Below are 27,900 nucleotides of genomic sequence, written 5' to 3' on the forward strand. Positions count from 1 at the left end.
GAAAGCCCAGAGAAAAAGGGTCAGCCCCAAGAACAAGGCAAAAACCTTCAGAGGGAAAAACCTTTTCATCAAAGGTGTTTTTTGGGCCTTTTAGGATACTTCTCTGGGCTAATGTGGCTCATCCAAATGAAGTTTCAGATGCTCTTGGTTCACGGAGCTTAAAAATACTGAAGCTTAAAAATGTTTTGTCCTATTAGGTTAATGAGTAAGACTTGCTATTTCACAGGCTTGGAGATCTGTTGCTTGCAACCTAACTGCTAGACACTTAGGCTGGATTTCACTGTTTACGTGATACTTTTAATAACTGTTTACTACTTCATTGGAGCATGACTTCATGTAAGGCTTCAAGATGGAGAACTGTTACATTGTCTGTTTTCTCATTATGGGCAATGGCTAGGAACTCACATCCCTTCCGGGGAGATGTAGCTGGAGGTTTGGTCAAGGGTGCACTTCAGGTTCTTGGGAGCAAGTGTTTGGGCTGTGTTAATGCCACAGTGTGCCTAAACATACTGCGTAATTAAGCAACTGTTTGCTGCCCCCCATCTCTGTGCATTGGCATTCAGGTGACACATGTTACAGGAATGAGATGTTAATTTTTATAATTCATATGGGATGTGTGGTCTTGAATGTTTACTCTGTGTTAATTTCTGACTAAATGCTGGATAGCAGTAGCACACAAATACTGCATGCATGCAGGATGGCCTTAAAGAGAAGGACTAGGGAATGGACTCAGCAAAACTTACTCCTGAGCTCTGGAAATCAGGTGGGGAACCTGAGATGAGCAGAAAATGAGGTTTTGCAGCCTTTTCTTAAAGTCTCTGGGTTGTCCTTACAGCACAGCTGTGATTGAGAAAAAACTCTAAAACAGTGATAAACAAATACTAGAGATGCTCTGCAGATTAATGACCAGAGCTATTCATGGCAGCTACGTACTGATTAGATGGCTAAATAATGGGCTTTTGTCAATCTGCAGTAAAGGCTTTAGTAGGTGGTGGATGCTGGAAGCTGTTTTCTGCCATTGTTCACAAATGAAATCGTAAATAGTTGCTTTTATTGTTCTCTACTACTGATAAAGTTTAACTAATCATAAAGCCCTCTGGGAATGCTTTGTGGGTGACTATATTCATGTAGAGTGTAAGTATTACCAAGTGTTAGATACGCATGAGAAGAGGGAGTTCACACACTAAACCAAGGTCCGTTTTAAAGGTGCCAAAGTCTCACTAGCGTAACGAACGGCTTAGCTTTGCTCTTGGGTTCTTTCACTGCGCAGCATCAAACAACATGACAACTTCGTGTCGGTGAAGTTGTGCAGTATCACCAGACTGGAACTGTGTTGTGGTCAGATGTGTAGTCCTGGTTTTTACATTTTAATGAGTATGAAGAGTTTTAATACTAAACGACCAATACGCAGCAGGCACCTCTGCTCAGAGTGAGATGGAAGTTGCCGTCGTTATAGGCTTGTAATGTTAACGTAGGTATTGTACACCAATTTTGGCAGTGAAGTGACTTGACTAGGTTGATACCTTAGCTGATGGTATGGGCCTAGAGGAGTTGTTTGGTGTTGAGTACTGGATTTCTACCTCATAAGTATAGAAGGTACGAAGACACTTGCAGGTGGAATGTATCTTCCCTCCTCCCTTCCTCCTTCCCTGGCTTGACATAACATTAGGAAGATGCTAGCCTGTGTTTAGCCATATAAATAGCAAAATTGAAGTCAATAGCTGGCTGACTCATTCTCTTCAAAGCTTTAATGCGTGGGGAGGGGGGCGGGGGGGGGGCGGTTGTGGGGGTTTTTGGGTGGGGGTTTCTTTTGTGAGGGAAGCCATGGGAGGAAGTTCTATTGTTTGACTTCAGTTTACATCTGTGTGAGACCATGTAGAGACATATGTAGGGACTTGGAAGACATTAGTACGGGGGTATGGGGGGATGTTTCCATCAGTGTGTCCACGTCTGTTTTACATGCGTATGGCTTGATGGTGAGAGACAGATGAAGTTGGAACTAGCTTTGAGAACTGAATTCTGTCTCCAGTTGATCTGGCATCACACAGTGGCAAGAGCCATGACAGTTAGAGCCAGGTAACTCAGTGGTGCTTTATTGTCTGCTCTAGCCTGGCATTTACCAAACTGTATGTTCAGTATCTGGTATTTGGCAGTCAAAACACGAATTTACTGCCATCTCGCAGGGCTATCTTCAGGTGCTATGGTCATGAGTCCTGGTGGATCAGCTTTTACCTGGTTGAGATGTCTGTATGTCCATGTACCGGGTGGCAAAACAATACTAAAAATGCAGTGGTATTGTTCTTTAGGAAAGCAAAGATACAGCCCTACCCACAGAATAGTTTTTGTAAAAAGTTAAATCCCCTGGTTCTGGTCTGGTGAAGGGGAAATCCCTTGCTGTTATCTCTCTTACTTGATGGGGAAAGCAAAAGGAGCAGGCGGATCACCCCAAGGTCAGAGGAGGAGAGAACAGGCGGGGTTTCGAGCCTGTACCCCAGAAAACAAAGAAAACAAAATGTGTGGAGAGGGCTGTGTGAGTGCATGCACTCACACCACCATGTGCCTTGTGGGAGTATGTATAGGGAAAAGGACAGGAGAGATCACTGACAGAGACGTGTGTGCAGAACCCAATTTGATGATGTTGGAAAGCTTTGCTAAGTACAGAAGAACTGGTCTTGCTAATAGTTGATAAAAGCACAGAACGCTAAAAATCTAAGTTTAGTCTAGTATTACAATCCGTGGAAAACTTACAATGGCTTTTTTTGCCTAGAAAAACAGGACTCGGAACATATGCTAAGGTACTCGGAGCATGATATTTCTTTGAGGTTTGGATTTATATACCTGTTAACATGGTGCTTTTCTGAGCCATTTTTAAATTTCCGTTTACGATTGTTTACGGTGCATCAAAACTGTTGGCCGTTTGGTTGGAGAGCAGTCAGTACTAGGTAATATTTGTTCTCCTAGCATCCTCTTGTATCGTGGAAGCATCAAACACACTAGAAATGATTACGGGCAAAGTAAACTTGGGCAAGTAGAGAACATGAGATTTTTATTGCAGGATGAGAAAGGAGAAGACATCTTTTAAAAGGCCTTCTGTTGGGGAATATCTGAACAATTGGATTATGTCAGAGTATTGTTTGATGGGAGAAATGCTGACTGGGAACCCAGATGGAATATTCTGATATGTAAGGTGGAGCAGTTCTGTACCATACTACACGTTTTTTTAGTTACGGGAAATAAAATACATCTGAAGACCATTAAAGGAAATGTCTGTTTACTTGGCCTGGTAAATGGAAATGCTTTGTCTTGAGTTTGTAGCTTCTGAAGAGATGGCAGTGTTTTCTGAGAAATGAAAATGGAATTTTCGCTTCTGCTGAAATAGTTTTATTCACCACTGTTAGACACTGTGTCTTTTATCACCATTGCTCCGTATGGCGTTCTGTGTCATGTTGAACCAGCTGAAAAGACAAGACTGTAGATCTAATGAAACTCTTAAGCTTAAAAGGCAATTGAGAATATGGAAGAAGGTTAACTGGAGGCTTGATGAAAAGCTCTGCAAGCCACAGGTTGAAGATATATCTCTTCTACTGTAGAAAAGGAGAACCAGTTATACTTACTGTCATAAAATAGTCTACATTTGTTGTTAAATAAGTTAATTTCTTCAGGTGTTGCTCTGAAATGGTTTAAATGTCAGCACATGATAAAAATGTTTTCAAAACCTGAATGCAAGAGGAGTTTTCTCCTGATAACTTGGGATTGTCTTGGTGCTGTATTGTTTGTAGGTGGATTGCTTTTTCTCCCCATTCTTCTTGGGTTACAGTTGGTTTTTAAAATCATATCACGCTCATATTCTTAGCTGGAAGGAAAATAGGAAGATTTTTCCATTTGAAACTTGAACTGCATAAAAGACCTAATTTGAGGGGAGAGGATGTGAGTGGGGGAGAGAAGTTTTCCTATTTTGACTTTTTTCCTAGCAAATATTTCATAGTGTTAGGAGGAACCACGACCAGCTGTTAAACCTCACTCAGATGAGGTTTGGTTTTTTTTCAGTTATTCTAAGTAGTAGGGATTTTGCATGAGTTGGGTGAGCCAAGAATCCTTCCGACTGCTCAGTAGTTGGCCTTTCCAGTGGTGAAATCTGTTGCTTGGCTCCTGAACAGCAGAGTAGTTCCTTTCTCTTGCTGCTTGGTGCAGCAGGCATCGTCCTCTGGAAGAAGACAAATGGCAAGTCCTCAGATGAACTAAAAACTGCATTGTAGATGCACAGAGCAGAGCTGGCAGTGACCAGCCAAGGACCCTGGCGAGGCGGGAGTGAACTTAGGACTGGGGAGGAAACTAGGAGTTGCCTTCACCAGTTTGCCAAACTGGGAAGCTGCAGCCTGCGTGAGCATAGCTTGGAAAAAATCACAGAATCATAGAATGATTAAGGTAGGAAAAGACCTCTAGGATCATCAAGTCCAACCATCAACCCCAACAATATCATGTCTCCTAAAACGTGTCCTGAAATAAAATAGTAGTGAAAAAAGTAGTGCTGAGGGGCAACATGCAATATTGCAGGACTGCCCTGCTGTTGGCAGCTGTCGGCATCAGAGCCGCTTTCATGGGTAGTTGGAAGCCATCCCGTTCAGCTTGCTGCGTTCCCAGGTTTGAAGGAGGGCAAATAGGATTCAAAGGACTTGAAGGAGGCTTCAAAGGCGCCCTTGAGATGTATGCTTGCATTGCCAAAAGCTGTCTGACAGGTGATTCTGCTTCTCAGTGGTATCGTTGCAGTGATAAATTGAAGCTATTTTGAAAGCAGTTCTCAGCCTACCTCCCTAAACAAACAAGGTGTTTAGGTTCAAGCTATGTGCTAGTACCATATACTGGTATGTTTTGAGCTGGAGGCAGACTGCAGAAGGAAAGGTTGTTGTGTGAGCTGTTCACTTGTGACAAGAGAATAGGTGGGAGGACGGTGGGAGAGCTTTCAGGAGGCCTGAGATGAATTGGTCACTCCTACTGTTTGTTTGCCCACTTAGATTCTTAGGGTATCAATCTGCAGGAATCTGAACTTGTGATGCTCATGAGACTGATTTTAAACTTTGGAGCCACACGTGAATCTTAAGAATAAAATAAATGATATTTGTATCTTGATGAACTGTATTCCATGTGGAAATAGATTACTGCTGTACTACAGACAGCAATTGCTTTTATCCAAAGACATTTCAAGTTTCTAATAACGCTGTAGGGGCGGCTGGCACATGCGGTCTGCTTGACTGGCAGCCTTGCATTTAGATGGAGTTTGATTTTTGGATTGGGATTGGTTTTTATTTTTTATTTCTGTGATTTTTTTTTCTTTTGTGTTGAAGGTGTGGATTTTTGAGGCTGTAGAGCTTTGTAGAGGGGTGTTTAAACTTGGTCTTTATAATCTAATAATGGTTTGATGGCTGGTTCATAGACCTAGGTGCGTGTTCATGGAACTCGTAGAGGAGTGTCTTATCTAAACTGCTTGACCTAGTACTCTTTTAATGGGCAGTAAAGCACAAATGGATATTAGTGGCTTTTCTCTCTAAAACTTAATCTCTTCCTTGTTTTGGATGTGAAACACACAGAAATTAAATTTAGACCTCTCAGCATCTGTTTTGTGAAAAAGGCAGATATAATGGATTGCATATTCTGTAGGTTATGTCTTAAATGTTTTCTTGAAAGGGATTCTGTGAAACCCTTGTATGTTGCATTTGAGTTGATGATACCTGGAATATGTTGCCAGTCCTTGAATTTTCTTCAAATGCTGGATTACGAGACATGAGACTTGAAAGAAGTGGGATAGCTGAGAGACATTTTGTGCAAGTCAGAATAAACCAGTTGACGCTAAAATAGCGATGACTTAGTTTTTTCTGATTTTGTGTGCTAGTAGAGTTTAATGCCATTTGAGGGTAGGTTACTTCTTCAAAAGATGGCTGGGTTGTGTGAAATAGAATGTCTGTTGTTGCGTGTATCTTCCATGCTTTTGGGAGGGGGGGAAAAAAAACCCAAACCAACAGCTTGTGTGGAAACTCATGGCAGCTGCTACCTGTAGGCCTTCTGGGGTGATACTGATTCTTTCACTTTTCCCTCTGTGTTACATTGGACTTGAACTGTAGAGTGCAGTGTGGAGATGTGAAGTCAATCTTAAACTTTTCGGGTATATCATGTGGCTTCTAGTCACAGAGCAAATGGATAAGATACATATGTTATTTGTATGTGATCCTGGAAAATGTCATTGCTTGTATTGATGAAATAATGCCCTTTTGAGTCAACAGAGGATAGTTTGGCTAACCAAGTAAGTGCTTAAAAAAAACGGTGAAAACTGCAACTATGGGATTTTTTGTTTTAAGTACATTTTGGTCAGTTATATCATTCTTAAACCAGATCTGTTATTTTTTCAGGTGGAATCTTTTATCTTAGATCAGGATGATCTCGAAAACCCTATGCTGGAAACAGCTTCGAAATTGCTTCTGTCAAGTACTGCCGACGGTGCTGACCTGAGAACAGTAGATCCAGAAACCCAGGCGAGATTAGAAGCTTTACTTGAAGCTGCAGGTAAGTATTTGTGTCCCATACAGGTTTAACCCCGAAGCCCTTACACACGAGACCATACTGGAACTGCTTGCATAAGTCTAATCCATATGAGCATGATACAAATGCAGAATGTAAGGCGATCTGAACTTGGCAAGGTTGTGCAAGCCTTGGGAGAGAGAGAAGTTCATTAAAGCGTTTCACATTTTTGAAAATAAGAGTTTCATGTGAAGGTCAAGCTTCTCGTCAGATGGCTCCAATGTTGGATTTCTAAAGCCTGAGTAAAAACTGGTGCCCGACCTTGGCTTGCAGCCTTATATCAAAAACTAAATGGCTCAATGAGGCTTCATTCTGTAACAATTACTGTATGAAAAGCTTTGCTAGCCACTTAACTTCGTAGTTGTCAATAGTTAAAAACTAATGCTTTCTGGGGGTTGGAGGATTTCATTCATACACGTGACGTCTGAGTGCCGCTTTAAGTGTTGGAAATGGTTGATCTCGTCATTTTGGAAGCTGTAGTTCATTATGCTGCGAATGTTTCTATGATAAGCTCACTCTCAACTTCTCTGTTTTCTCCTTTTCTGGCACGTGTACCAATCTGTTGTAAATCGGAATGAAAGGAATAGGTAAGCTGTCTACAGCTGACGGTAAAGCATTTGCAGATCCTGAGGTGCTTCGCAGACTGACTTCTTCGGTCAGCTGCGCGTTGGATGAAGCTGCCGCTGCACTTACCCGGATGAGAGCGGAAAGCACAGCAAATGCAGGGCAGACGGACAAGTAAGCCAAATTTGGTACTGGATTTTTTTTTAGTAGTTTGCTACTTTTAGAAGCAGTTTTTCTTGTTGTCTCACTTCTGATTGCACAGTGGTGAAGCTCTTCCCCAAGTGAAATTAGTGCCAGATTATCACCTGTGATTCTGCTGTTAAACATTGCTGTATTGTCAGGTGTTGCAGTGGGGAGTGAAGCAATTAATACTGCTTAGAATTCAGAAATTATGCTCCAAGTAATTTAACTTGGCAAACTATAGGAAGAGAATTTCTAAGCTCTTGAATAGTATGGGCCTTAGAACTGGACGAAAAAATAGGAAATCCTGAAATGGGTCATAGAGCGATAGCATACAACTAGCTTTGGGACGAAAAATAACCCCTGCTCTGTTGCTTTAGAGAACTTCAGAGAGACTGTTTAATTGAGGAAGGAAGAGAGTCTTTTGAGGGCCTGGAGCCCTCGTGGTGGTCAGCAGCGTGCTCACGCCGGGTAGGACCTTGGACAGAGCCTCAGCCACAGGAGTTGCTGCTTGTGAACTGGACCTTCTGCCTTTGTGTTTTTTTGCCTTACTGGGGTGTTTGTGAGAGAGAAAGATTCCCCTCCAGGGTGTCACTAAGCTTCCATACAACAGAAATGGTGTGTTAGCAGGAACAACCAAGGCCTGCTGTGCTAGCTGGCAGTTGTTCCTTGCATACTGAGTAACTCCAAGGAAACGTTTTGTGGTGCGTTGATCAGGACGTGTGAAGAAGAGCAGAGTAGTTGGGGGTTATGCCTGCTTCTGTTGCGTGTGCGTCCCTCCCTGCCCCCAGCTACCTCTTTTCTTGTGGACGGTGCCTGTTGCCAAAGTTGCTAGCAGGACAGAGGATATGGGAAATGTGTTTGAGAAATAATTGTCAGTATATGAAGATTGTGTCTGGTGGCACAAATTCAATAGGAGTCCTGGGTATAATATACAGGACTTGCATTGTACCTGTGTGCAGGTCTAAGTTAGTCCTTGCCACACAAATACGTGCTTTCCCAGCTTGACTACTTTAAGAACTCGCATTGAGTTATATGGCTTGCAAAACTTGTTTGTCAACTGCCGTATTTCTCCATTCTCTTTTGAGTGAGTTTTGTGTTGATGGCACTTCCTAAATGGAGAAGAGATGAAAGGGAATTGTTTGGCTGAGGCCAGCAGTCTTGGATTTTTTAGTTATTGATCCAGTTATTTTCAGCCAAATGGAGAAATATGTCAGACCTGGATTTTTATTCTCACAAAGCAGTAACTGTTTTGGAATGAAGGCAGTGTAGGCAGAAGGCAGAATAGGAGGGATTGAAAATAGGCTTTTAGTAGACCCTTTTTTGACTGAAACAGAATTGGAATGGTAGAAGTGAAGAACTCATGGAGCGGCACGAGAACCACAGTCCTCTGACTTAGGGCTTCCCAAAGCAGGAGAATGGTACACTTCTCTGCTTGGTTGAGTTAAGGCCACAACTGAAATATCAGATCGCATTTACAGAATTCTGGGGTTTTCAGCACAGGACAGAGGGGAAGGGATTAGTTTTGTCACCAGAAAATGTGAATGCAACTCTGAGGAGAAGTTGCCGATTTGGAAAGGAATACTTGTGGTGTTGTACTTATCGTGATTGAACCAGTTCTGCTTCCTGTTGAACCTTACTTCAGAAAATAAGTGGGACAAAACCTGTGTTTTCAGACTGGAACCAGGAAGCTGAGTCTGTTTATTAGGTTTTAATTAGTAATACAAACCAACAGTGTTTTGTCTGTAGTGCTATAGAGTTAACCTTTCAAAAGGGAAAGTTACTATTAATTTCTCAGATACTTAAATGATTACCAAAAACAGTTTTGTGCTTCTGTAGGGCATAACATCGTGCTGCATGTATGGTGCCAAGACAGTAAATCGGGTCCACGGTCAGGTCTTCTCTCCACATGTTTTCTGCTTCGGTAGTATGTAATGCAGAATTTGGTAACCTAAGTGGTCATCCTGCAGATGTTTCTCTTGTAAACTCCTGCTAAAAATTAGTAACAGGCATGGTTGAGCATGCATACTACTGAGTTTTCAGAAAACGTCTGTGGAAACCCTCAAGTGTAAACATGGCACCTCTTTAATTAGCAGTTGGCACTTTCTGAAATTGTGTTTCCTTTTTTGTCAACTGCATCCTTGTGGCGGGTTGAATTTCTACTCTGCGCTTCGAGCAAGCATTTCAAGCATAGTCCATTTCCACTTTTAAACGTTTTCTATTTTATTAGCCGCAGCTTGGCAGAGGCTTGTTCAGAAGGAGATGTAAATGCTGTGCGGAAGTTGCTAATTGAAGGACGGAGTGTGAACGAGCATACAGAAGAAGGGGAAAGCCTCCTTTGTTTAGCCTGCTCAGCAGGATATTATGAGCTTGCGCAGGTTGGTTTCCTAGCTGTTCTCAGTATGTGTGTATTGTACAAAAGCAAGTGTTGAATTAATGTATTCCAGCCTTATGCACCTGCAAGGTGGTGTTACGGTAGTGGAAAATGTCAGTTACCTGGTAGATGCAGACTTGTACGTAAACTGAGTGTTGCTCTGCATTCTTTGTGTTTCCTTCTCTGAGTGTTTCTCACACAAAACTGTGTTGGTGAAGGTGGGGGCTTTGTGTAGCTTTTCAGCCATCTCGACATGCTGAGTTGTCACTTGCCAGTGTTGTTGATGGCCCTTCTGTTCACAGGTTCTCCTGGCGATGCATGCTAATGTGGAGGACCGTGGTATTAAAGGAGACATAACACCTTTAATGGCTGCTGCTAATGGTGGACACGTCAAAATTGTCAAGTTGCTGCTAGCTCACGGGGCTGATGTGAATGCACAGTCATCAACAGGTAAATAAGAGCATTAGAGCTTGTTCTAAACTACTGAAAAGCTGAGATTGGCAGTGTGCAGGGAACTTTGTGTGAAAATTTGGGAAGAATGGCTCTTAGCCAAGCAATGCAGAATGTTTCCTCATGGTTTTACTATTTAGCTTTTGCATTTTATTCATGAAGCTGTAAATGACTGGTTGCGGTCATACAAAGGTGGAAAAGGTCAATTAGTAACCCCCCCCTCCCTGCTTTTCCATGGTAGTTTGGTAGGCATTTGTGTTGAAGTGACCAAACTCGGAAATCTTCTTAGTCTGTGTGGCCTCAAAGTGGAGAGATTGTGTGTGGTCAGCACTCACTGACAAATGGGGTACTGACCCAGGAAAGCTGGGATACCAGAAAACACTTCTTTTTTTTTTTTTAAGTCCAGTATTTCTGAATAGTAAAGCTGCTTTGACCTTCAATTGTTTTCAAGGTATCTTTCATAAAGGAGGATTTTTTTGACTCTCTTGGGCAGTTACATGTTTTTGTTTTTTTCCCACAGAGGTTGTTTTGATTTCCTTGTAAAGACTGTGAGCATTTTTGAATTAGCCTTGTAGGGGTGTTCAAGACTTGATTTAGAAGCAGCAGTTCATTGCGCTCCTTATTTTGAACTTTCCTCTTACAGCGTAGTACGTTCTTGCCGATGAACAGGAGAAGGGCTGGGTTTTTGTGACGGAAGCTGGGGTTAGCCGGGGTGGAAGTGGGAAGAGAAGCACATCAATACAGTCACCAGGCATGTGGAGATCTTCAGTCTGTCAGCACTGAGCTGCTTTGTGCAGTTGCTAGCTTTTTTCCCTGTCCCTAGGTCTTGGTCTGTAGCTTGAAAAAACCCTGTTCCGTAAGGTTGCCAGGTCAAAGTGATGAAATGGAGCATAAGTTGATGTTCCCAGTGTAAAAACGCTATCAATTTCTGTTTTCAAACCTCTTTCTCTTCTGTCTTTAGGCAATACAGCCCTTACATATGCCTGTGCTGGAGGCTACGTTGATGTTGTGAAAGTACTGCTGGAATCGGGCGCTAGTATTGAGGACCATAACGAGAATGGTCACACTCCTCTGATGGAAGCAGGAAGTGCCGGCCACGTGGAAGTGGCCAGAGTGCTGTTAGAGAATGGAGCAGGCATCAATACGCATTCCAATGAATTTAAGGAGAGCGCACTTACGCTGGCTTGCTACAAAGGTATAGTACCACATAGCACACTTGTTACAAAGGTCTAACAAGTGTGGAAAAGTGCGACAGAGTGAAAAGTCTTTTTAAACATATATTTGTTCAGCCTTGCTGCCCAGGACAAAATGAATTCCAAGGCTGTGAATAAATACTTTCTGATGCTCTAATCCTGGCTCTGATACCACATAACATGTATGTGCCGTATGTAAAATGATGGTCAGTGTGGAGAGTGTAAGTATCAAGATACAAACCTTTTGTATGATGCTTTAAAAGGTTCTCTATTAAATGAGTTAGAAGATGAGGAACTAATATACTTTATCACAGACTAAGTATGGTAAACTTTCTGTATTGTAGCTATATTATACAAAATATGCCCTGCTCAGATACAGAAAGTATTTACGGACTTAGCACTTGGAAAACATCCAAAATCTAGGGCTTTGCCTTTCAGGTGCCAGTGCTTAGGCAATAGGCCTTTCTTGCCTCCCTTAGAGTATTAGGCAGCTATCTTGCATCACCCAAGCAAGGGATGAAGATGTTTAATTAAGAGGCTAAATGCGTTCACACAGCTGAGCAGTTGCTGTTATAGTCACTTAGGATATGCTTTATTAGAGCTATTAGAGTGGCTCTTGGCATTGCAGAGTAATTGAGAGGAACTTCTGTGGCACCTCACTAGAAGATGGTTTTAGTCTTTCATTTATGTTTCTTTAATCTGCCTTGATAAATCCTTGATTCACTGTTGCTGAACACTCTCATAAGCCACAGGTAATTTTCTTCAGTGGTGGCTGTCAGATCAAAGCCTGTGTTTGAAAGAGGGGAGCGGGACCCCAAAACATTCCCTCCCTGAGAAAATGTGCCTAGGTTCTCAATCCTGAAGGGAGGTCAGAAAGCAGAGATGAAAAACTAGAAGTCTGTGCTTAAGTCAGTTGTTCACTGCAATGTATGGGACAGAAGTGAAGATATTCAGGCTTTTATGTTTTTCACCATATCCATATATGATTTGTCGTCTTTAGTGCATTTCTATGTTGCTCTAAATCTCATGTTCAGGGCATAAAAATAAGGTCCTGATTTTCTCATGCTGCTTGCTTCCTGTAGTAGAGTGACATGTGATATTTGGGACCAAGGAGGTCACTAACTTCTGCCAAATAACGGGGGAAGGGTGAAAAAGCAATGTAGCCCCATACTTGTCCATATCTGTGCTATTCATGGTGTTGTGAGGCGGAGTTCTAGTTCTAGGTTTTAGCCGTGGTCATGCTGAGTTACGAAACAGCAGGTTTTTTTTTTTTTCCTTTGCCTTGGTTTTATATGCTTGCGTATTGTGTTGGTCACGACTGTGTAGCGAGGTTGGCTATGCTTGGCACGCATACAGGACTCAGTGAACTATGGCCATGAATTCATGGAGTGGTTGAGAGCAAATACTTTCAAATAGCTGTTAGCTCTCCTTGTCTTGGGAGGATTCCTATAGATGACCAAACTCCTAAGGGTATGCTTGGAAGCGCGAGGGTCTATCTGCTTCGTGTGTGTTATGCTCTGAGGGTTGGTGTGAGCTCGGGGACTAGTTACAATGCCATTTATAAAAACAGAAACCTAAAACCTTAATATCAAGCAAGTAAAGGAGAAAACCTGACCCCCAACAAAAACCCCAGCTTTCTGAGCTGAACGAAATGCAAATATCTTTGCACAAAAAAAATAACCCTGGTAAAGCTTCTGGTGGGTGCACTACGCTGCTCTAATGTCACCTCAAGGAACGTATGTAGTGCAGACGTGATTTTAGAAACTAAGTGAATCGGCTTGCATTTATAGTAACTACATGGTTAAGCTTTTGTGCACATTGAATTTACAGATATGAACATGCCTTTCAAGAGTCTTTCATGGGGGTTTTTTTGTGTTGTAACATTGCCTTCTATTACCTTTGTTAACGTACGCTAGACTCTTTATGACTTGTGAAATGTGCTTTCTAAAGTCATTTTTATCTGTTAAATATTTTCTCCATACAGGCCATCTAGAAATGGTGAGATTTCTGCTGGAAGCTGGTGCAGACCAGGAACACAAGACAGATGAAATGCATACTGCTCTCATGGAGGCTTGCATGGTAAGAGATGTGCGGTTCAAGCAGTGAGGTATATGCACTGTCTCTCTGCTACCTGAAGGTGAACAAAGCGATCCATTTGGTTTCCTTCTGGTACAGAACCTGACTATGTGATGTTTTGGTTCTCCTGCGTACTTGATGGCCCTTTGCAGAAGAAATTGGAGGGGGAAATATCTCGTTGAAAAATAGTACTTAGTAAAGCAGTAAAATTGAACTCGTTTCTCTCGTGCTGACAAAGCACTTGATTTCTTAAGAGACATTGGCTAAAACTTGCATCACGAGAGCATTAGCAGGAGAGCTCTGTTAACCCATCCCTTGAATAAGTAGGTTTCTGTATGTCCAACTGTACTTACTTAGTTTTCTGAAGCTGCAGGTGTCAGTGAGTAAGGCCGTGCTCATTGTCCCAAAGCAGCTGCCGGAGGCTGAATCTCTCCTTGTGTTGCTATGTCACTTGCTTTTTGCTTTTTGCCCTGCTGATAATCATAGAGGACTGGTTTGAAACAGGTATTTTTGTGATCTCAGTTCAGAGAAATTAAGGTCTTGGAGATATAGCTGAAAGTAAAAACACTCATTTATTTGAATAGGACTTTTATTTTTATTTGGTCTGTGTAGTTTTGCAGGCTTCTGGTGAGCAGCTTTGAGCTTACGATGGTAAAATCCTTTATGTGGGAATCTCCGAAATAAATCACTTTTAAGTGGAAGATTCTCAGTGGTTGTGGAAATGCCTTTAACAATTCTGATATGCTAAACAAAGTTGGTGAATATGGTCCTAACCTGGCTGCTGGAGGTATTTAACGTACCTGTGTCATGTTTAAGGAGTTTGTAAGTTAAGTTCTTTCAGTGTAGGTGGTTACGTTTAGGTGTGCTTATGCAACTTGTTTCAGTGTGGTTCGCGTAGCCACGTGCTCCTTGAAAACGCAGGATCAGAGCTGTTTGGGAAGCAACTAGGAAATGGAAGGAGAAATTGGTAACTCATTAGTAATAAGAGTGCTTTCATGTTGCCCGTCTGGGGCAATTGTCATCTACTCCACGCTGTCATTTTACCTTTTTATAAAATTAAATAAGATTCTGAGAACAACTGTGACTTTCAGATAGTAATTTTTTGCCGTTGAACACAAATATATGTGAAGCTTTCCCTTGAAAAGGTTAGGTATGGGTACATTTTAATGCTGGAATGGTATAACTGGTGCCAGACTTGAGATTATTCCAGGCTTTTGTGGTGAAGAAAACTTCCGAAATCAATGTCTTGACATAGTTTTTCTGTTTGAAGTACTGTTAGGCTTGAACAGCTATGTAGTCTCATACAGCTGCACCTTTTTTTTAAGCACATACCCTATTTGAAATTTATTTCCTACATACTACCTGAGGTAATAGGATTCAATTGGTTTGGCCTTTTTGTTTAGAGATACCTTTGGATGATGGAGTAAATGTGCCCGTTAATTCCCTTCATTTCTCCTGAAGAATTATTTAGACTCTGGTACCCCCTCTCAGAGAAGCGAGTGCATTGCCGTGAGTTTATTAACCCTGCACTATACCCAGGCTTGGCAGAGGAAACCTAGCAGGTGTCAGTTTGTGTTCCGAGTACTGAGACCGGTTTGAAACTTCTCTTGCAGGAGAAGTTAAAATGAAACGAAATGGAGCAGAATTAGGCTCCATTTTTAGACACGCACACCCACCACCCCCCCCACACGCCCACCCCGGTTTGCTTTGTGACCCTGAATTGCAGTAGGCTCTTGTGCGATGCTTACTGCAGAGGTTTCCTCTACTACTTAAGGTACCTAGCTGCAGCATGCCTAGGTAGGGTCGGTAGTTTGTTTATGCCTTATGCCAAAGTATTCCAAATCCTTCATGTCAATGTGGAACTTAAATGTAAAACTAAAACCTTTTCTCTTAGTTTCCTTTTACCCTCCTCTCTAACGAGATTTCTCATGGCTGGGCTTTTCACATCATGAGCCTCGCGTAGCATCACATTGTGAATCTGTGGATTCACATAGAGGAGTGCTGCAAATCCTTATTTAGTCTTCCCTTTCCTGAAATAACTGTAATGGTTCTAAAATCAGCCAGTTGTGTCTATTCAAGGAAGTTAATGGTTTCAGATAGGGGAATCCATTAACAGAAGCCATTAATACTTCTCAAGAAGTCATTAGAAAAAAAAGGCAAGAAGATAAACAGGACTTCAGCTGTTATCGCACTTGGAAATCTTAATAGATTAGCCATATAAACATCATGGGTGCTGTCCTCGCAGCGAGTTCCCTGGAGGGTGACGATAAAATTATCTCATGCAGTGTTGCGGTAGCTTTCTCATCAGGGTGGCTGTTTGACAGATCAGACCTTTGCAGGGAAAACTGCTGTTTCGTGGAGTAAGCCTTCTTCACTTTGCTAAAGTTATTGCTCTTCAGTAAGCAGAAAAAAACTATCTTATCTAGAATAGCATTGAACTTGAATATACGCTGCAGAACTGTTAATCTGTGGCATAGTGCTTACATAAAAGCCAGTGAGACTTTAAACCTTGTCCTGCAAGGTGTTAGGGAAGACTTCTGACGGAGAGCTTTTTTTGTAGACAGCAGTTAACACTAGTTTAATGGAAATGAGTTGTTGGACAATGTGACTTGCCTTGTGGGAGCAAAAAGCAGGTTTGTCTAGTTTGCACTTCCTCTTACTCAGGTAACCTAATCTTCACAGTGAGGGTTGACTGCAGATTGCCCACAGGGGTTGATCTTCAAAATACACCTGGTGCGCTTGTGCGGATGGGTCAGACAACTTTTTGTGATCTAATAGCAGTTACGAGGCTTTTTCTAGCTCTTGTAGAAGGGCTGAAAAGCACTGCCCCATTGCAAGGTTTGTTAAAGCAAGGTTAAAATTTACTTGTGTGGTTAAATACCAGCAGTTCTTCTCAAGGCGCTTGGCCCATATAAGAACCTTTGAAGTATACCTTTACACTGCTGTTTGCTGTACTTGTGAATCAGGGATCATTAGTGAGCCGTCTTGCCAGAGCCTGATGGTTAAGGCACCGTCTCTGCATGTCCCTGAGGAAAGATGCTTTGTGGAGTCTTGTTGGAAAATTTTCCCTAGAACAGTATTGTCATTTCATACAAAAGGTGAATATGTCCTAGTTAATGGCCTAGATAATTTTCTGAGAGGAAATCATGTCTTGCTCCCTATAGATGTTGGAAGAAGGTATAAAACACTGAAGAAAATTAAGTGTAAAAATGCCAGATGTAGTTTCACGTTTTGTCTGGAAAAGAGCTTTTCGGGGTTGTGGTTTCTAACTTAGCGAGGATGGCAAGAGCTGCGATTTGCTGCCTCTTACTAGTTAAGCTGAGGTCAAGATGTACTTACTTGGTTCAGTGACAACCTTGGGGGATAGCCTTGTGTTCCTGGTAAGCCTCCAGTTTTTCTGTGCAGCCCTCCTGTATTTTGTAAGTCGGGCCTCTTCCCGTGGTGGTTACTCCAAGTTGGAATGATGGCAATTTCCTCACGGCAAAAACCAGCTTGGAGAGTTTGTGCTGTTGTTGGACTGCAGTGACCAAGCTGGCCTCTGCTCCTGTCTAAACAAGAGCAGAGTTGAATGGCAGTTGGATACATCACTGTCAGGCCTCCAGAGTAAACATGTAGCTGAAAAGCCACTTCAAATAGTTCCTGCGTTTATGGCACACTAAAATGATGACTAAGATCATATGCTCAAATATTTTCTTTGTTTCTAAAGGAAGAAATCAAACTTAAGAGTTATGTTTCGGTAAAACGAGTTTGACAGCATGATAATGGTGTCTGGAAAACCTTGCCAAGATCCTGCCAAGGGAAGGCTGTAGTTCAGGTGGCTCCTGTGATGTATGAGGAACCCCTGACAAATGGTTTTGTTTCGGTTTTTCTCTTGGAGGGTGAAAGTAAGTCCTGCCTCTGCTATTAAATTGAGCAGTGAAATGGTTTTACGTTGTTTTTTGCCCCTAACTAAGCTGACCTCAAACACTTGAACTTCAGTCTGGTAGGAAGAAGGTGACCAGCTTGTTACTTACACCATCGGCAGGAAGGTTTGATGTGTGATTCACAAGGTTTTTAGTTTTGAATTGAACATACTAAGTAAAACGCGCTTGAAGTTTGTTCAGGTGCCTATTTAATAGTACATCTTTAGCCTTTATCCAAATACTTACAAAAACATAGAGGACAACTATTAAGCAATTTTCATTATATTTTTGGACTTCTTTACTCGTTGCTTTCTGTGTCTTTTGAGGGAATTTGAGTGGGTGGCTACTTAAACCTTTGGAGAAGAGGAGCAGTTTTTCTGTTTTGATGGTTTTTTGATCTTGGTTTTTTTAATTCCTAGGATGGCCATGTGGAAGTGGCAAGATTACTTCTTGACAGCGGGGCTCAGGTGAACATGCCGGCTGACTCTTTTGAGTCTCCATTGACTTTGGCAGCCTGTGGCGGGCATGTTGAATTGGCAGCTTTGTTAATTGAACGTGGAGCTAACTTGGAAGAGGTGAACGATGAAGGGTACACACCGCTAATGGAAGCAGCTAGAGAAGGCCATGAAGAGATGGTGGCACTGTTACTTGGTCAAGGTAACTATTGCAGTGCCTTCAGAGGGCTGTAATGCAATAGGCATCCACATATGTTGGGGGGGAGCTAAGTTACTGTAACTTCTGTTTCCTTCTTCAACAGCTTATGACTCCCTTCACCCTTTTTGCAGCAGTTGGTGGGGATTGTCTGTTTGTTTTTTGGTGGTGTTTTTTTTTTTCCCAAGCAAAATGTAGGATCATAGAATCATTTAGGTTGGGAAAGTCCTGTAAGACCATCAAGTCCAACCATCAACCCAGCACTGCCGAGCCCACTGCTAAACCATGCCCCTAAGCGCCGCATCTATGTGACTTTTAAATACTTCCAGGGATGGTGACTCAACCGCTGCCCTGGACAGCCTGTTCCCACACTTGACAAACCTTTCAGTGAAGAAACTCTTCGTATCCAATGTGAATCTCCCTTGGCACAACTTGATACCATTTCCTCTTGTCCTATTGCTTGTTCCCTGGGAGAAGAGACTAACCCGCACCTCGCTACAACCTCCTTTCAGGAAGTAGTGGAGAGCGATAAGGTCTCCCCTCAGCCTCCTCTTCTCCAGACTAAACAGCCCCAACTCCCTCAGCCACTCCTCATCAGACTTGTGCTCTAGCTCTCTACTCATTTACTTCGTAAATGGTCATTCTGAATTGTTTTTCAGAACAGGATTGTGTTTTTCAGACAGACGCCAAATAGTGAACAGCGAACGTGGGTAACTTGCCCTCTGCATGATGGCCTTGGCCTGTCTTGAGACGGTGTTATTGCTGAAAAGCTGTAGAGAGTGCTTTGAGGTCCTCAGAGGGATTTCCAAAGTAGTTAACTAAAGTTGAAATATTTTAGTTAGATACACTCTGACTTTAGAAGAAAATTTCTGCAGCTCTCAAAATGAGATATGTAATAAGAAGATGCCTTGTGCATCAGGAAACAGCTTTGTTGCTGATGCTGGTTTCAGTAACTAGTGTTTTCTGATGTGTTTGGTTTTAAGGAGCGAACATCAATGCTCAAACAGAGGAGACGCAAGAAACCGCATTAACTCTGGCTTGCTGTGGAGGTTTTCTGGAGGTTGCTGATTTTCTTATTAAAGCAGGAGCTGACATAGAACTTGGTTGTTCCACACCTTTGATGGAGGCTGCTCAAGAGGGTCATTTGGAGCTCGTTAAATATTTATTAGCTGCAGGTAGGCAGTAATTTTGTTACCGCTTTTGTAGAGACTGAATGTAACTTAAAGACAAAACAGTCTTTTTCTCATATTAACTACTTTTTCATTAGCAGCTTCTTGAAGTTGACTGCAAAGGTTTGTGGAACTTAAGTAATGGACTAGTTGGACCCTAATTTAGCTTTTGATTGTTAAGTTGATGTAAACTTGCTTGGAACAGAACTTCTAGCTTATGTTTATTTTTTAAATGCCTCTAGAATATGATTAAGATGTCAATTTGATAGATGTCGGATTAAAGGAGGACGTTAAAAATTCGCTATCTGATCTGGTAAAGGTTATGACGACTTGCCTATTTTCTGTAATGAACTTCATAAAGCTTACATGCTTGTTATTACTGCTTCAGGGGCAAACGTGCATGCAACAACAGCAACAGGTGACACAGCACTGACATATGCCTGTGAAAATGGCCATACTGATGTAGCAGATGTGTTACTTCAGGCAGGCGCAGATCTGGTAAGTGATTACCTTCTTAAATTTAATTAGGAAATAAAATTACAAATGATGGTGGCAGGTTTTTTTGGTCCTGTGTTTATTGCTGAAAACTTAAGGAATTTGATGTTAATTGTTACAATTGTATTCAAATTAACTTTTAACCTTTTTCTTTTAAGTAAGTGAGAGTTGGTGATGCTTTTCTAATGGATTTTAGGCTGTTCAGTTACCTGAAAGTGCTTAGGTCAGTCACAGTGCTTTGGCGATTGAATGGCTTGGAAATGCTTTAGACATCAAGGTTGCTTGTACAGAAGAATAGGGGATTTTGTTCTTCTGTCATGTGCAGTCCTGAATGGTGTTGAGCTGATTATGGGTTTGTACTTGTACCTGCACATTTGTTCTATTCCTTATGCAGCAAACAGTGGTAGTTCTTTCTGATGTGATCTGTTTGGTGTACTGTCATGGAATTAAGATGATGGGGGTAAACTGATGCTATTTACATTTCAGTAGGCTTGTGCACCAGTATGTTATCAAAAAGTAAAGTTAAGCGTGACAGAACGTAATTTATTTAACTAAAATGTCCACCATGTGCTTTCGTGCTTCTTGTCCAGGAGTCTCCGACCTGTGCAAAGGTAGGTAGATGGTTTCATCTGCCTGCAAAATATGTTCGGTTCAAACATGACACAGATTATTGTCTGTAGTTTGAAACACTACAAAGGGCTCTTCCAGTCCGGTGTCTTTCCATTCAAGAAAACAAAAGGCTGAATTGCTTCCTTTCACGTGTAAAAATTTTGAATTGTAATTCTTTATCTGCTCTAGGAGCATGAATCAGAAGGCGGAAGAACTCCTCTCATGAAAGCTGCAAGGGCAGGTCATGTTTGCACTGTTCAGTTCTTGATTAGCAAAGGTAAGAGCGTGAAAGGTTTTGGTTTTCCTTCTGCTAGAAATAATGGGAAGTTAAGAACAAACATGTCAGTACTAGTGTAACTTCCTTGATTAGCTTCCAATATTTTAACTGAAGTGGGCCATTGATTCTCAAACTAGGCGAATAATGATCACCTCTGATTTCTGGTGAGATCAGTGGGAACTGCAATTACTTCTAAAACTAGTTCTATGCCTGTCTTTAATTCTTAGTGAAAGCAGCAACAGTAGTACTGGTTACTGGGTGTCTCTGTGCTCCTGGGGCAGCTCCTGAGCACTGTCTTTTCAGAAGTTTTAACTCCAAGTTTGTTTCAGAGTTCTGATCATCACTTGCGTGATGTTGTCAGAACTGTGAGATCCAGCCTTACATCACTGCTGAATGCATAGAGTTGATAGAGAGCTGGGAGTTGCTGTTTCCTCTCTCTTGAGCTGATACAAGAAAAATCCATGAGTACCTTCTCTGTAGGGAGCCAGACTGGTGTCTAAAGCTTCCACTGTGATGCAGTTTTCCCTGTGTAGATTGTAAAGGAAGGAGGCAGAGCTGCAATTAATCATATGCTTGGTGGCGCTAAGATGCGTGGATCCATGTGCTGGATCTTAGCATTTGGCTCTCTGGCAGAATTATAGCCCGGGCACAATTACTGGTAAATTTAACAGCAATAGGTTGATCTCCTATATAATGTTCCTTACATACAGTGCAGCCGTTGGAACAGTGAGTTTGGAGTGCTAGTCACATAGGGTTGTTTTTTGTGACATGTTAAATGGTCTTCTGATGATAATAACATTTGACTGTTGAATTTAACAGTTGTAAGACTGCAGCCATGGCGAACTAGGTTTTCATATTTAAGAAGAAAGTTAACTTCCTGCCTCTTTTGGTAGAGGAGAAGTGGTTGAAGTAATCTTAAATAATTTCTCCCCCTCTGTTTTTGAAGGAGCAAATGTGAACAGGACCACAGCTAACAACGATCATACAGTGTTGTCGCTGGCCTGTGCTGGAGGTCATCTGGCAGTTGTGGAGTTACTCCTAGCTCATGGTGCTGATCCCACGCATAGACTGAAGGTTTGTGGCTCAACTACCTTATTTTCCTCTGAGGCGGTCTTCCATTAATCTTAAACCCAATGACACCCAAGCGAATTTGCTCTCTTTGTATTCTCTGCAACTACCCAACGTGGCACGATTTAAAGAGGAGTAAGATACAAGAGGTGGTATTTCCACAAGCAGGCATTATGCTCATGAACATGTTTATAGAAGTTGGAGTTAGGAGTGAGTGCAGGTCTATTACCATGAACGTAAAGGCTGCCCTCCAGTTACAAGATTATAACTGTGGAAGAGGAAGGAAAATTTTTACAAGTCCTTTTTCTTAATTATTATTTTATTTTAAATACTAAGAGAGTCCTTAAGTTTAGCTATTATGACCTTACTGCAGACTGAATGAATATGTATTAAAGCCCTCTTAATAGATACTGTATCGTGTCTTCCAAAACACTTCAGTGTTGTCATGTTTTGATGATGCTAGTTTGTAATACTGTGATTTTTCCCTCATTAGGATGGATCAACTATGTTAATAGAGGCAGCAAAAGGTGGTCACACCAGCGTGGTTTGTTACCTTCTAGATTACCCAAACAACTTGCTTTCTGCTCCTCCACCTGATGCTACTCAGCTGACCCCACCATCCCATGATTTAAATAGGGTAAGATTTAATGGCTGGCTATCTGTGGGGCTTTTTTGTGTTTCTTCTTGCAGCTTACTCAAGAGCTTAAAGATGAGAGAAGAGTCAGTCATGCCACTTTGTGAACTACTGAGCTGTAGGTGATCGTGCTGCAAATAGCTTTGAGCTATCGTGAAAATGGTGAAGGCGCTTTGGGTGTCACTGTGTAGTGCTTTCATCATAGTTCTTATTGCTCTATAAATATTATTGGAAAAAAATCCTGAGGAAAATAAAAAAGCCCAGCAAGTGAAAAGGCCTGCTTTGATGAGGCTGTTCAGAATTATGTTTGTAGCCCATTGTGGCTTGTATTTGCTTTACTATAGCGTAGTGCTGTACCATGCTGAGGCGAGTATTGTTTGGCAAGTAATTTTTTAAGTTAAAAATGCAAGGTACGTCAAAGTCAGATGATCTCAAATTGTTAACTGTTGAACTCGGCATATTAAAAGCGTATTATATGTTATTAGTCACCATTGAAGTCTGCTTTTCTAACAGGTTTTGTTTACCTTCTATTGAATTATAACTAGATTAGAGTATGAGAAAAGTAATCTGTTAGTATCCGACATTTTAGGCTCCTCGTGTACCAGTGCAGGCGCTGCCCATGGTCGTCCCACCCCAGGAGCCTGACAAACCCCCTGCTAATGTCGCCACAACCCTTCCCATCAGAAATAAAGGTCAGTCTTAGTTCTGGAGCTTATTTTCTAAATATCCTTCCTAGGCAGAAGATAGAGGGTTGCACTTCTAGCAGAGTAGTTCCTATGAAGAGCGTTTATGGATTCAGTCAAGGAAACGACAATTATTTTTTTTTTTTTAAGGGTTTACTTATCGGCCAAATACGAAGCATCAGTCATCTAACCCTGTAATCATTAAGCGTCAAGAAATCTGCCTAAATAAATACGTTAAAATACAGTATAGTCTGACATACTGGAGTAATGCAAAACGTCACCCAGCAGCCTATATAAATTGGATAATGAAGTTGTAAAAACAATGTTAATCTCCATACCGTAGCTGATTTGGTAACTCGCGTTTACTTAGGATAGCAGTCTTGGAGTGGGTTTGACTAATTTGACTGAAGGCGGAATTTCTTGTGCTATAAAATATTTAGTCTGATGTGGCTCAGCTCCTCCTAGGACTAAATTTGCATCTATTTTGATATCGCCATTTTGACACTTAACGCTTTCTGTACTTCAGAATTCTCTTCCAAAACGATTTTTATCGAGGATCAGCAATAGTGCAAGTACAGGCGTGCATGTCATAAAATTAATACTGTGTGTACACTTGTATTGTTCTGGAAATACAGCGAGGATGACTGGAAGAAACTGGGCACCTCCACTGACTCAGATCCTGAGTTTTGATTTGCCTTTCGCCCTTCAAAATTAACCGATTGTTGCTTCTCCAACCGGTATGGCAGACCATGTCAGCTGTGTTACTGTGGACTTCTTCATAAAAGATGAATTGGATTAGTCCATCGCTCGTCCTTACAGGAAGGCTGAAATATTTGCCTTGCCTGGGCAGAGAGCTGAGTTTTGACAGAGGCAAAATCATCTCTGCTATGGATAAAATGTAGTGGCTAAACATACCCTGTTAGATCACGTTAAATATAAATGACTATCCTGGGTTCTAACGCTGTTTGTCAACTGAGCAAAGCTGGATACCTGTAGTGAAAGGGTTCAGTAGTCCTAGAGAGTGTAGCGCTTCCTAAAATGAACCGAGTTTTTCACAAAACTGGTGGCCTAGAGCAAGTCACCTGTCCCTCGAGATGTTTTTGCATCACCTTTGCTGTGCTTTCAGGGCTGAAACCATATGATTGTGTCTTAACACGATACCAGACGCAAAACATCAAGTAAAGAGACCCTTCCTTTTTGTTTCCATGTATCTTGTAGCACCACTTGGTAACAGCGGCTCTTGAGACAATGGCTTCATTTGGCAAAAGCAAAACAATTATAGGAGTAAATATGTCAACGCAGCGCAGGGGTATTTGGAATGTTTGCGCAGTAATCTGTACTGTTAAATTGCAATCTGACTGCTGTATTAAAATTGCTAGCGACAGATACGGTTTTCTTTGAGGGCCTTACAGTACACGCTGACCTTCTGTGGGTGCTGTGTTTTGGTGCATAACCGGCCATTTAGCATCCCAACAGTAGCTCTATAATGAGGATGCCATTCATATGCACTTCCATTGGTTCTGAGGGGGTTTCTTTTTCACACAGCTGCTTCTAAACAAAAGTCCAGCAGTCATTTGCCAGCAAACAACCAGGATGTACAGGGTTACATCACCAATCAGTCTCCAGAGAGCATTGTAGAAGAGGCTCAGGGCAAGTTGACAGAGCTGGAGCAGAGGATAAAAGAAGCCATAGAGAAGAACGCTCAGCTGCAGTCCCTGGAATTGGCACACGCTGACCAGCTCACCAAAGAGAAGATTGAGGAGCTGAACAAAACGAGAGAGGAACAAATTCAGAAGAAACAAAAGATTTTGGAGGAACTGCAGAAAGTGGAGCGAGAGTTACAGCTGAAAACTCAGCAGCAGCTAAAAAAGCAATATCTAGAGGTGAAAGCGCAAAGAATTCAGCTCCAGCAGCAGCAGCAGCAACAGTCTTGCCAGCATCTGGGACTACTGACTCCTGTTGGGGTAGGAGAACAACTCTCAGAGGGAGACTATGCACGATTACAGCAAGTGGACCCCATCTTGCTTAAAGATGATCCTCAGCAAGCTGCTGCGCAGACGGGTTTTGCACCAATTCAGCCTCTGGCGATGCCACAAGCTTTGCCTCTGGCAGCAGGTTCCTTACCTCCAGGGTCCATCGCAAATCTTACAGAACTGCAAGGTGTTATAGTTGGACAGCCAGTATTGGGCCAAGCACAACTAGCAGGGCTGGGGCAAGGAATACTGACAGAAACACAGCAAGGGTTAATGGTAGCCAGCCCTGCTCAGACGCTCAATGACACGCTGGATGACATCATGGCAGGTGGGTTTATATTGTTATGAGCAGGTATAATATTTGCTTGACCAGCTGAGGGTATGTCCACTTCTTTATATGTGCGTGTGTGTGTGTTTGTGTATTCCCGCTAGCTCTACAGCAAGTACCCCTAGCCTACTGATCCCTGTCTTGAGGAGTTGGGAAAATAGTTTTAACTTTTCAATTTGCAGGGTTGCCTTTCCTTTTGTTGAGCTAACTGGTGCTTGTTTGTCAGGTTGGTATGTCAGAAGTGGCATCTTTAACTAATTGTCTGGGGGGGGACACGCTAGGGCCTTACAGCTCTGTTCCGGCCTCTTGTAGCACAGGAATGTCATCTTGATGATACTGGCTAGAACTTTGGACTAGCTAACCGAGAACTGACTTGGAGCACCCAGAACAGGCTGTGAGCAACTGTAGCACCACAGCAAGCCTATAATATGTAAGAAACCTTTAGGCTTGCCTTTTGAATTTAAGCTGCTCTAGTTGGCCTTGAATAGTCTACCTTTTTGAAGTTTTACTTCTGTCTGGAAAAAAAGATGATAATCCTGTGACTTTAAAAAATGTCTATTGATAAAAATGGCTGTTTTGCCAACGAAAAACAAATTTAGCCGTACCAAATGCTGCTTAATAGCTTTGGAGAATTTGTTATCCAGAAATGTCAGCGCTTTAGGCCTTAAGTAGTAAAATAAAGGAATGAAACAGGTTTTAAATAGCGTAGGAAGTGGGAGATGTTAGTGTTGCTTTCCTTCACACCCGCTTCAGTTGCGCTTAATCCCTTTTCCGTGTTAAAGTAGTCACTGAAATACTCATGTTGACTACTTAGCCAAATACAGATGAACTGTTAGGACGTAGTGTTAAAAAAAAACCATGTCACTTGATGAAAATTTGCTGAGGTGCTCTTGGTTAAGCTGGTGACATTTCACTTTTTGAAAAGTGCTGTCTACTTTGACAAGTCTGCTTTGTAAAGCATGTTAGGGCGAGGGGCATGTGCTGGAGGAAAGGCAGGTCTCCAGGAACATTTTAACCCAGAGGTGCAGAGGTGTGGAGCTGGTCCTGCGTATATTGCAAGAGTTATTGGAGTACAATAATGGTGCAGAGCGAACAGAAGATAAGGTAGTGGTTAAAAATACCAGGTGGTGATTGTTCGAAATACTTGGAACAACGCTGTACAAATTAGGCACCTAATGAGTAACCTGATGTTCAGGCAAAGCCTCGTTAAAGATTACTGAAACTTCCAGGATCTACAGAACTTTTCTTTTCTGAAAGTCTGGTGTTAGAATTGAAGCCTAGACATACAGATGGGAAGCTGTCAGTGGATTAAAAAAACTGCATGCATAAAAAACCAGATAAAACTACATCCATCATGCATTGATAGTGAAGATGGCTCTCATGCGGAGCTGCTGGGATGCGTAACAATACCAGCTACTCAGTTCGAGAGATGGAATAATGACAGTTCTTACGAAGAATCTGTGCAATGGACTTTATTTGTATTTAAATAAAACTTAAAGTTGAGTTGGGGCATGTGTTACGTGTTTAACTGCATATAACATCTTGAGAAGCTACAATTTTAGGTCATCTGCCACACAGCCAAATGCTCACACGTGCCTTTTTGGAAAGGTCAGGTATTTCTGATGTGCATTTGAGCGAATGTTTTTGCACTACTTAGTCCCAGTTCCGAGTATGTGCATTCACACGTGCAATTGGGAACGAGGTCTAAATTCATAGAATCCTGGAATAGCTTGGGTTGGAAGGGACCATTTTAGGCCATCTAGTCCAACCCCCTGCAGTGAGCAGGGACAGCTTCAACTAGACCAGGTTGCCCAGAGCCCCGTCCAGCCTGGCCTTGAATGTTTCCAGGGATGGGGCATCAACCACCTCACCGGGCAGGCTGGGCCAGCGTTTCACCACCCTCATTGTAAAGAAACTTTTTCCTTATATCAAGTGTAAATCTCCCCTCCTTTAGTTTAAAACTATCACCCCTTGTCCTGTCACAACAGGCCCTGCTAAAAAGTTTGCCCCCATCTTTCTTATAAGCCCCCTTTAAGTACTGGAAGGCTGCAGTAAGGTCTCCCTTGAGCCTTCTCATCTCTAGCTGAACAACCGCCGGTCTCCCAGCCTGTCCTTGTACAACAGGTGCTCCAGCCCTCGGATCGTGTTCGTGGCCCTCCTCTGGACTCCAACAGGTCCATGTCCTATGCTGGGGGTCCCAGAGCTGGACTCAGCACTGCAGGTGGCATCTCAAACGAGCGGAGCAGAGGGGCAGAATCCCCTCCCTCGCCCTGCTGCCCGCGCATCTTCTGCCGCGGCCCGGGATACGGTTGGCCTTCTGCACTGGCCATCCAGCAGTGCACGTCGCCAGCTCATGTCCAGCTTTTCATCCACTAGTAACCCCAAATCCTCCTCCGCAGGGCTGCTCTCAATCCCTTCATCCGCCAGCAAGTTGTGCTCTGTAAGGCATTTGTGGCAAGTCTGTTAAAAGCTGTACAGATGCAACTCCATCTTTGCCCTTCTGTGAAGTCGCTAATTTTAGGGGTTTCTTTTACGCGAGAGCAGATGCCGGCTTGAGGATACGATTTAAATGCCAGCTTGAATCCACACCTCATACTTTAGTGCGGAGGTGAAGTGGGTTCAAAGTAACACAAAACACTTAAGCAGCAGCTAAATATTTTATCAGTAGCTTTGTGTGTTGCTCTAATAGGAACCCTCTGGAGAA

The 27,900-nt window shown here is 42.3% G+C and overlaps 1 protein-coding gene across 7 annotated transcripts in view; it reads left to right on the forward strand.

Annotated features, from left to right (window-relative positions):
• Positions 1-27,900, forward strand: part of ANKRD17 (ankyrin repeat domain 17) — a 93,746-nt gene that overhangs the window by 37,681 nt on the left and 28,165 nt on the right. For 5 of the 7 annotated variants that reach the window (XM_075089948.1, XM_075089946.1, XM_075089947.1 and 2 more), the window contains exons 2-15: positions 6,402-6,555; positions 7,152-7,308; positions 9,545-9,692; positions 9,991-10,138; positions 11,100-11,333; positions 13,316-13,410; positions 17,729-17,966; positions 18,944-19,135; positions 19,518-19,627; positions 20,423-20,510; positions 21,457-21,584; positions 22,072-22,215; positions 22,802-22,904; positions 24,441-25,196. In XM_075089948.1, coding sequence (XP_074946049.1) covers positions 6,402-6,555; positions 7,152-7,308; positions 9,545-9,692; positions 9,991-10,138; positions 11,100-11,333; positions 13,316-13,410; positions 17,729-17,966; positions 18,944-19,135; positions 19,518-19,627; positions 20,423-20,510; positions 21,457-21,584; positions 22,072-22,215; positions 22,802-22,904; positions 24,441-25,196 — 2,695 coding nt within the window. The remainder of the gene's footprint in view (positions 1-6,401; positions 6,556-7,151; positions 7,309-9,544; positions 9,693-9,990; positions 10,139-11,099; positions 11,334-13,315; positions 13,411-17,728; positions 17,967-18,943; positions 19,136-19,517; positions 19,628-20,422; positions 20,511-21,456; positions 21,585-22,071; positions 22,216-22,801; positions 22,905-24,440; positions 25,197-27,900) is intronic. The other 2 variants (XM_075089951.1, XM_075089952.1) reach the window with 1 other exon arrangement.

This window comes from Phalacrocorax aristotelis, chromosome 4 (assembly GCF_949628215.1).
Source record: "Phalacrocorax aristotelis chromosome 4, bGulAri2.1, whole genome shotgun sequence".
Classification (NCBI taxonomy): Eukaryota; Metazoa; Chordata; class Aves; order Suliformes; family Phalacrocoracidae; genus Phalacrocorax; species Phalacrocorax aristotelis.